At 38.5% G+C, this 9,910-nt stretch overlaps 2 protein-coding genes across 2 annotated transcripts; both read left to right on the top strand.

Annotated features, from left to right (window-relative positions):
- Window positions 1-3,595: 3,595 nt before the first annotated feature.
- On the top strand, window positions 3,596-6,555 carry LOC134219496 (ATP-dependent DNA helicase DDX11). Its single transcript, XM_062698243.1, has 3 exons — window positions 3,596-4,593; window positions 4,653-5,786; window positions 5,850-6,555. The coding sequence occupies exons 1-3, from the start codon at window positions 3,751-3,753 to the stop codon at window positions 6,492-6,494; spliced, it is 2,622 nt and encodes an 873-aa protein (XP_062554227.1). The 5' UTR covers window positions 3,596-3,750; the 3' UTR covers window positions 6,495-6,555.
- A 520-nt stretch (window positions 6,556-7,075) lies between these two features.
- On the top strand, window positions 7,076-9,570 carry LOC134221508 (uncharacterized). Its single transcript, XM_062700705.1, has 4 exons — window positions 7,076-7,189; window positions 8,664-8,789; window positions 8,935-9,289; window positions 9,359-9,570. Exons 1-4 carry the CDS (start codon window positions 7,076-7,078, stop codon window positions 9,475-9,477), a joined length of 714 nt encoding a protein of 237 aa, XP_062556689.1. The 3' UTR covers window positions 9,478-9,570.
- Window positions 9,571-9,910: the final 340 nt, after the last annotated feature.

Genomic DNA, 9,910 nt, shown 5'->3' with positions numbered 1-9,910 from the left:
CGTGGCGACTACTTGTCGCCGTGGCGGCGATGGAATCGCTTAGGTTTGGGGGAGCCTTAACTTGAATGACATAACCCATTGAAATACAATAGATTGTGTGGTAAACAATACAAACAATTGTACGCTTATTGTAAAATGTTCTCGGTTGTAAAAGATCTTTATTGTACTTACATTAACATAACAATATATTTAAATGTTACCAATACATTCTATTATATTTTTTTGTTCGCTTATGTTTGGTATTGCACAACCAAAAACTATACAAACTATGAAAGTATTCGGTTTGGATGATCTGGAAATTCGTCTAATCTAATTGAATTAATATAATTTTGGAATATTTCATGGATTATTATATTGCTGGCATAACAATTGAAAACAATAAAATTACAATAGCTTTGCTTATTAAATGAATAAAAATGTTATACTGAATCTCAAGTAATATATTTTCATATTGCAGGTCTAGCAATGTTATGCAATAAAAATTGGAATTCAAAAAAATTAAAGGGAACACAAACTTTTGATTATCATTTTACTCGGAGAATGGCTGGATTCATTTTAGCGTGTACAGTTTTGTTTATAATTACACAGAAAAAAATTCCAAGGTAACGGTTACTATTTTGTAGACTACGCCATGTTTTTAAAACAACCACAAATTTTCAGTTAAATTAACCACGTATTCGGACAAATTCACCACTGATTCAGTTCATGCAACAACATTCCACCAGGACCACAGTTGATTTTTACTGCGCGCATGGTAAAATCAAACGGGTTTGTTGTCTGCTGAAAATCGTCGGTGCGTATTCTTAAATTAACCCTCGGAATGGTAGTTTAGATTAGTCAAACTTTTTCGCATCGGTTACTATTTTCGGTTATCACTTTGGTGGCTGCATTCCATACCGGTGACGTTTGACATTTGATAGTTCATCAAATAGCAGCGGTGTTATCGCGCTGCCAAATTTGGTCACCTAGCACGTTTAATAGCGACCGGTAAAGTGTCAAGTAATGATACTGGGCTGGCAAACGGCTTATACTCACCACTGGTAATCGTAATCTTATACTACAAAAGTTCAATGTACATAATGGACCCAGTGGTTCATCCCGAACAAAAATTAAATAAAAAAAATTTCGTCATAATACTTGATGACATACCTAGTAACATGTATCCTTGTTCCTTTACAGAAATGAAGCTTATGATGAAATACTGATGCTTGGCCAATCTCACCAACGGGATATAATAAGAAATGATGCAGGTATTTTTTTTCTTTTTTTCTCGACGTACTTTTTCTAATAAAACTAACATTCTTTTATAATTTACATTTTTCACAGGTTTATAACTACATGTATTGTCTATCTGGAACAAAGTTAGTACGCTTTTTATACCGAAGTTGGATTTTTCTCCAGATACAGGCAACTTACCCAACTTCGAAAGTAGTGCGCTGGATTCGCCTAAAGATGCGCTAAGCAACGCATCAATTAGTTTGACAGATAAAACTTTGGAAGAAAGTTCGGTTCGGAAGTCCCGACAACAAAGCGAGTTAAAATGAGTGGAAAAATGATTTAAAATTAAATTGAAAATAAAATAATTTGTAAAACAAATAATTGTATTGTATTTTTATTGTAATGTTGGAGTATAATGTATTCTAAATCCTGTTGTATTTCTATTGTAAAACAATAGAAACAGTAATTGAAAACATTTAAAACACAATGTTTTCTATTATTTTGTCGCTCGAAATCATCCCATTGAAGAACCGTAAAATCAATTGTTTTGCTCAAAATTTTGTATGGAAAATTTTCGATTTTTTTATTGTAAAGATACATAACAACCCCCCTTTTTTATTGTAAAAGTCCCATTTACCATTCGTTTTATCGTGGAAAACCATTATTTCTCATGTGATTTTATTGTCAAAATTCCATTATATTCAATGGTAAAAACTATGTTTTAAATGGTGTTGTAACAATAAAATTTATGATATTTTATTGATATTTTTTATCCGGGTCGACTGCCAGATAGGCCAGGCTCAAAGATTATGATGTCAAATTTGAATAATTTTTTTTAAAGTGAGGATGATGTTGCATTTTATTCTGATATGTTGCCAACACTGTAACAATCACCTTATGTATGTAACCGGTAGTTTCGTCATTCTCACACAGTTCGTTCTAGAGTTAAGATCAGAGAATAAAGTTACTGTTTTAACACGCGGATCCTGTTTTATTTCGATATATAAAACACATTGGTCAAGTAAATCCACAGTATGATAAAATGTTGACATATAATGCAGGAAATAAAGAACATTTTTGAGACAACATATTATATGTTGACATTTAGTGATAATGTCGAGCAGTTATGGTTGAATCGATCGAAAAGTATTCGATAACCGCAACGTAAACTGTGAAGCTATATCTTACATCGTAATAATGATTCTGACCATATAACATATTGTTTTTTATTATGCGGGAGGGTGGGAGGCTTGGTGGGAGTATTTAAAAAAAGTTTTTTGCGTTACGTAATATTTGAACAGACCCCGAGTGATGATCATTATCAATTTATTCTTTACTTTTTGGTTCAGTGTACACTGTGCCACCAAAGTACTCTTTAATGGGTGAAAAAGTACCCATTATGAAGTTAAATAGTTCAACTCATTAAAAGAGTAAACAGCGTTTACTCATTAATGAGTAAAGGCCCTTTACGTCAAATTCAGGGGTGTTTTTTACCCATTATCCAAGGAATAATTTTTGAGAAAACGGGTGTATTTTACTCTTTATTATTTTGAAAAGCTGGTTGAAATTTAGTATAAATATTATGCAAACAATTAGGTGGTTTATTATTTTTAATGAAAAAATCTTTATTATTGCACATGATAAAAACATATTTAACAATCAATTAAATGTAAATGTTCGGGCAAAAGCGCCAATGCTTCTCTTGTTCTGTCTTGTATATATTTATGGTCATTGAAGTCGAAGCCGTTTCCGAATGCCGATAAACTTATTCGGCGTCTCGATGTTCAGAGCAATAGCAGCAGCTGCGTCCAGAGCCAATCGCGAAATCTAAGGCATCCCTTAACCGACCACCGTCTACGGCTTCCCGATATCCGGTAGAATACCAATAGTTGCTCCGGGACCAACGCTGGAAGGCTTTCCTTATTGCCGAGAAACGTCTTTGTCTTCCCTATCAGCGAAACACCACCAGCAGCTACTGCATCTATGCCGGATGTCGGAATTAGGGCTTGTTGAAGGCTACTTTATTGTTTGCGGATAACATTATAGATCCCTGGGCTGCAATAGACAAAATTTATAAGATATTTACTAAAAATAACAGCAATAAATAGAAGAATTGTTACCTCCTCCGCCATCAGCATCTTCGAATATTTGTTCATTATTATTTCAACTTGATTTTCACTCATTAATGAGTAAAAACATGGAACTTGAAAATGGGCACTAAATACACATTATCCTAAAAAAATAATTACCCATTATTTTGACAGTTTCATACATACAAAAATAATGGATGCATTTTACTCTTTAAAGAGTATTGTCGGGTTTACAGTGTATAGTCCTAATAAATCTAGTACTTGGAAAACTATTACTACTTGAGTAAAAACAGTAAAAATTCAACCGGCTTTGGCGCGCATCGTCGTCGTCGAGTCGATCCAAAAAACAAAACGAACATCAGTCCCCACATCCGGTTTTCCTTCTGATATCAATTTAGTCACAAGTTTACTCTGTTTGTTATTTTCCAAAGGGTAAGAAAACATGTTTCGACTGGAGAAACCCTTGCTACCGCCAGAGTCTGGAGAAGAATTCCAATTTCCGTTTGCCACTCCATATGCGATTCAGTTGGATTTGATGCGATCCCTCTACTCAGCGGTTGACCAGCGGCAGGTAGGAATATTCGAAAGCCCCACCGGGACAGGTAAAAGTTTGACCTTGACGTGTGGAGTGTTGAGTTGGTTGAGGGATTATGAAGCAGCTGTGGCGAAAGAGTTGGTCGAAAAAATTGATCGGTTGAAGGAGGAAGTGAGACGATTGGAACAAGAAACGGCTATAGCGGTGGACTGGATTTCCGGTCAATTTGAGACTTTGGGAATCAAGAAGGAACTTGGTGAGTTGAAGGACTTGAAGGAACTGAGGGACGAATATGAGAAAAGATTAGGAGAGCTAAAAGTAAAGTCCATGAAAGTGAAGCAGAGAAGGTTTGCTAAAGTAAGGTTGAAAGGTAAGGAAGAAGTCAACGGAGAAACTGAGAAGGAAGTGGCGTTGGGAGAGGATGATTTTTTGGTGGATGATTCAGACGAAGAAGATAGTGGAAAATTAGAAGAAGATGAGGATCAATTGAAATTCAAACCAGTGCAGGTGATTTTTTGCTCAAGAACACACTCGCAGCTGGGTCAGGTGGTAAATGAAGTTCGGAGAACAGAATTTGGGAAACAGATCAGATTGACCACATTAGCGTCGAGACAGAATTTTTGCATTAACCCGGAGGTGCGAAAGTTAAGATCAAATCCATTGATCAACGAACGATGTTTGGAGTTACAGAAGAAATCCGGGAAGGCTACCGTAGTTGACGAGGATCAAAACACAAGGAAAAAGCGGAAGGTAAAGCTGAATCACTTAATTACGCGCTCATTTTTGTTAGTATTCTCGTTTTATTTCAGGTAGCCCAAAAGTGTTCCTTCTACAACCGTCAAGCAATTGAAGATCTGAAAAACGATTCTCTCTTTGAAGTGCAGGATATTGAGGAATTGGTTACTTTTGCTAATCAAGAGAAAGCTTGTCCGTATTATGCCACCCGGGCAGCGATACCGGATTCGCAGCTTTTAATGATTCCTTACCAGAATCTACTTCACAGAAGGACCCGCGAGCAAACGGGGATTGACATCAAAAACGCAATCATCATTATTGACGAAGCTCACAATCTGCTGGACACTATTTCAAACATCCATAGCCAAGAAGTGACATTGGAACAGCTACAGCAGGCTAAACTTCATTTGAGCGCCTATAAGACTCAGTATTTTGCACGATTCTCTACAACAAATCTACTGAAGATCAATCAATTACTGTTTGTGGTTAGTCAACTTGGAAAGATTTTGGATAATCTTCCAAAAGATGTTTCATTCCGGATGGTTGAAACTCACGAGCTGATGACCGAGGGTAATTTTTTCAATATTAACTTAAACGAAATTCTTCAATTTTCTGACAAGACTCGAATTGCCCAAAAGGTCCACGGATTCGCTCAATCTGTTCCCGCAGCACAGCTACAAGGACCGGTTAGGAATCGACCGGTACCGAAAAAGTCAGCATCGGGCGCTCTGAAAGATTATCTCAAACAATTGGAGCATGATGTGTCTAAGAAAGGCAAGAAGACGGAGTCCGTCGAAGTTGTTGAACAGCAAAATCCAGAAGAGAAACGAGAATTTATAACGAATGCTATTCGGCCATTGCTGAGCTTTCTGGAGTGCCTTGCGGAAGATTTTGACGATGGACGTATCCTTCTAACTTACAACAAGGACGATAAGAAAAAGTGCACTATGAAATATCTGCTACTCAATCCTGGGGCTAGATTTCAGGAAATTTTGACCAGTTCCCGTTCGGTAATCTTAGCCGGTGGAACGATGCAGCCGATCGAGGAGCTGACCGAGCAACTATTCAAAAGCTGCCAGGAACGGGTGCAAGTGAAAAGCTACGGGCATGTTGTTCCAGCTGATGCGGTTCTTCCATTGGCTATCGCGAAGGGGCCATCGGGAAAGGAACTCCTCTTCAATTTTGCTAATCGGCAAAATAAGGAACTGGTATGGTCATTTTAGTCTAATTTGTCTAGGTAGCATTGGTTTTAATAATTCTTCAATCTCCAGCTAAACGAACTATCCTCAGTTCTGTCCAACATCTGCCAAGTTGTGCCCCACGGAGTTGTGTGCTTTTTCAGTTCATATGACTATCTGGACCAGTTCTACAACCATCTCAAGCAAAGCGATCGTCTGACCAAGCTGGAGGAACGCAAACAAGTCTTCCGGGAGCCACGAGGCAGTGCTCAGGTGGAGAAAATTCTGGCTGACTACTCTAAGGCCGCTCGTCAGTGGGCTGGAACCCAAACTGGCGCTTTGATGTTGAGCGTTGTCGGAGGAAAGCTAAGCGAGGGGTTAAACTTTTCTGACGAGCTGGGACGATGCGTTGTGGTCGTTGGCTTGCCCTACCCGAATCGAACAAGTCCGGAACTGGTAGAGAGGATGCGGTTTTTGGACAAGACGTTGCAGCCTCCGGCCGGGAACGAATATTACGAGAATCTTTGCATGAAAGCAGTAAACCAGTGCATTGGTCGAGCGGTCAGGCATATTCGTGACTACGCCAGTGTGGTTTTGCTGGATACGCGGTATGGGAGCAACGATAAAATTCGGAAGAAGCTTCCGAGCTGGATATCGGCGGGGATGCAGTGTGTTGAACGGTACGGACAAGCCCATGGAAGTTTGGTGCGATTTTTTAAAGATAAAGGTAAGAAATGACATGTTGCACGGCACGTGTTGGCGTGATAAAGTAAGTTCCACATTATCTTTGGTTTACAATTAAAGATCTAATTTGAAGAATTCCTGTGTAGCTTATCATGCTTGATGTAGGAAAAGGGTACCTACAAAATTAATACAAGTCTATTAATAGAGGTTGGCTTCACTATTTCGTGTGTACACAAGTTTTTTCGCAGGGTCGAGTTAAAAATTTTAACTTAAAATTGTGTTTCCCGAGTGAACTTCGCAAAATTATTAGTGTGGGAGTGCTGAGCTCTGTTGCTCCTACAGTAGAGTGACTCCACTGCGAAGAAAAAATCAATGTCAATATCATTTCCGTTTTTATTATATGTGTAACCTTTTCACGAATCAAACACGTTTTATATATTCGTCTCGCTAAAAGCTAATTGTAGGTCTTGTCGTTTTCTTGTTGGGCCTCCGAAATACCACTTCAGGTTATGGGCGCAGTGTACGTTTGATCGGTATCGTCACGTTTTAAAGTGGTTTTCGTTGGAGGAAGAAAAGCAGGTCGTGTTTTCCTACCGGTTTTTGATCGCTCTAACTTTTCCGCGTGGAAGTTCAGAATGCTTGTTCTATTAGAACAGCATGAACCAGTGAAGTGCGTTAAGTACTATGCTGCGGATGTTGAAGAGCTCAAAGATGATTCGGCAGATACCCAGGAGCTGAAGAATAAGGAAGTGAGAGAGCGTAAGAAAAGAGCTAAGAAAGATCGACGGTGCAAATCCCTACTCGTGGGGCGGATTCATGATTCGCAGTTAGAATACGTTCGAGACAAAAGGTTTCCGAAACATGTGTGGGATGTCTTGCAACGCGTGTTCGAAAGGCATAGTGTGGCGAGTAGAATGCATCTAAAGCGCCAAATGCTCACTCTGCGTTACGAAACTGGTAGTTTGCAACAACATTTTCTCGTTTTTGATAAACTAGTGCATGAATATTGGGCAACCGTTGCGGCTCTGGATGAGCTTGATATTGTGTGCCATCTTCTATTGACTCCCGGTTCGTCGTATTCTGCGGTCGTCACAGCAATTGAAACAATGCCGGAGCACGTTCTCACACTTGGCTTCGTCAAATGTAGGCTGCTAGAAGAAGAGACGAAGAAAAAGGGGTCAGAGCTCTTATTTGGATTCATACTTGGAAGGAGCTGGTACAAACACGGACGAAGACTATTTGCCAGAGATGCCAACCCCGAATAAACCGCTTATTCGGACGTACTGCCGCAGAAGAACAATCGACGATTTGATGGCCTACTGAGACATTGAAACACAGAATATACCTATTAGGGTGGTTCAAAAAATCGATTTTGCTCCACAGTGCTCATCTGATTCTTTACCATGTTTTGAGTGTCCTCTGAAAATTTGAGCTCATTTGGATTAAAACTGATTTAGCACAAGCCGTTTCAAGTTTGCATGCAAATTAGTATGGGGAAATTTATTTTTTCATTATACTGTTAATGACGTTTCCCCATTAAGCGCAGGTTAAAAGAAAACCTACATAGCTAAAAGGGATACTCAACAGCTTTCACCCAACGAAAACCGCATCTCAATTAATCGTCCCAATAATTAGTAATCGATTTTAAGACAAGTTGCGAATCTTTAGTCATGATCATTAAACTTCTTTTAGGGCATCACTGAAATGTGCAATGCAACATAGTAGCCTGAATTGGTGAGTGCTATCTTTCGCGCCACGAGCAGCAATGTTGCCTGTTGATGAGTTATGCAATTAGCTCCAGAAAACCACGGTATAGATTAAATTCGATTACTAATTATTGGAACGATTAATTGAGATGCGGTTTTCACTAAGTAAAAGCTGTTGAGTATTCCTTTTAGCTATGTAGGTTTTCTTTTAACATGCGCTTGATGGGGAAGCGTCATTAACAGTATAATGAAAAAATAAATCTCCCCATACTAATTTGCATGCAAACTTGAAACGGCTTGTGCTAAATCAGTTTTAATCCAAATAAGCTCAAATTTTCAGAGGACACTCAGAACATGGTAAAGAATCAGATGAGCACTGTGGAGCAAAATCGATTTTTTGAACCACCCTAATACCTATCGTGTTGGAAAAGAGTTTGGAAGAATTAGACAGCAGCGAGCGCCATGGTAGGTTATTTGTTTTACTCTTCAGAGATAATAACCCATTGATTATTTTTAGGGATGCTCTTGTGGAATGGCCAAACAAGCAAAAAAGTACAAAGCTTTGTACGAATTGCTGCTGAAAGAGAAAGTATCCAATTGCGGGAACCACCATAAGTTATCCGGTAAATTGGTTATTCAACTGGTAAATCAACTGGTTATTTGAAACGATGGTCTACTTTTTCAGATACGTCCTAAAACGCTAAGCAAAAGGAGAAGCATAAACTGACGGCAGAAAATGCTAAACTAGCAGCACAAAACGCCAAGTTACAAGAAGCACTACCTGGAAGCTTCTGCCGGAGCCAGAAGCTCCTTTAAAAAACGTCACGGGTAGCTTTCTGGATCCGGATTTGCTGCGGCAGCTTTCAATCGAAGCCGAAACGGATTATCTTTTTGTTAAATTCGTTATGTTAAGATTGTGGCCAGATGGATTCTTCGGGCGATCGGTAACAGGTCGTCCATCTAATAATCCTTCTGGTCGGTCAAAACCAACTACAACATCTCAAAATGGAACTGTAAACGAGGGAACAACTTGCGATGTTGGCAGTTCCATCGAAAATGCTCGATGTCGCGGAGAGAATATGGGAAATACAACGCAGGCTCCCAAGCAACCTCTTGAGAAGGAGAAGGTGGAGTTTGTTCTTTGTAAGTATTGTAAAGAAATATGCTTTTTTGTGTGTACATATGTTACAAATATTTATGTCCATTTTCCAGCTTGCCTGTATCAACGCCGCATTTTTTTGCGAGATGATAGTTTGACCGCCCAAGTTAATGCCAAAGCCGGCAAATCGCTCATAACACGAGTTATTGCGAATGCTTCGCGTAAACATTAATTTTTACATTCGCCTTCATTACCGTTTGAGCTGAAACGTGTTCAATATTTTAATTTGTTTTTATTATACGTAATTATATTTGTTAAATCTTTATTACCGCAGTATGCAGGTGCAGAAATGATAAAATAGAGCTGTTATATGAACAATGTTTTTTATTACTTCAAAAGAACCAAAAAATGTATTTGTTATCAGTAAGAAAACAAAGGATCAAATCGATAACTAAATTTGTCATCAAATTAGGTAAAAGGTCTAGCTGTCGTCCTTATCAGAAATTGTAACATAATGATAGCAAAATCCAAAATATTTTTTTAAGCAGAGTAATATGCGTTACAGAATATGTTATCATCATGATCTCAATGATAACTAAGTTTGTTATCGTTATAATTTTTTTTATTCCTTTCTTTATTTGGTAGGCACTCTGTGTTTCTTAACC

The sequence above is a fragment of the Armigeres subalbatus genome, chromosome 3 (genome assembly GCF_024139115.2).
Source record: "Armigeres subalbatus isolate Guangzhou_Male chromosome 3, GZ_Asu_2, whole genome shotgun sequence".
Taxonomy (NCBI): domain Eukaryota; kingdom Metazoa; phylum Arthropoda; class Insecta; order Diptera; family Culicidae; genus Armigeres; species Armigeres subalbatus.
This window is presented reverse-complemented; position numbering and strand designations above follow the sequence as displayed.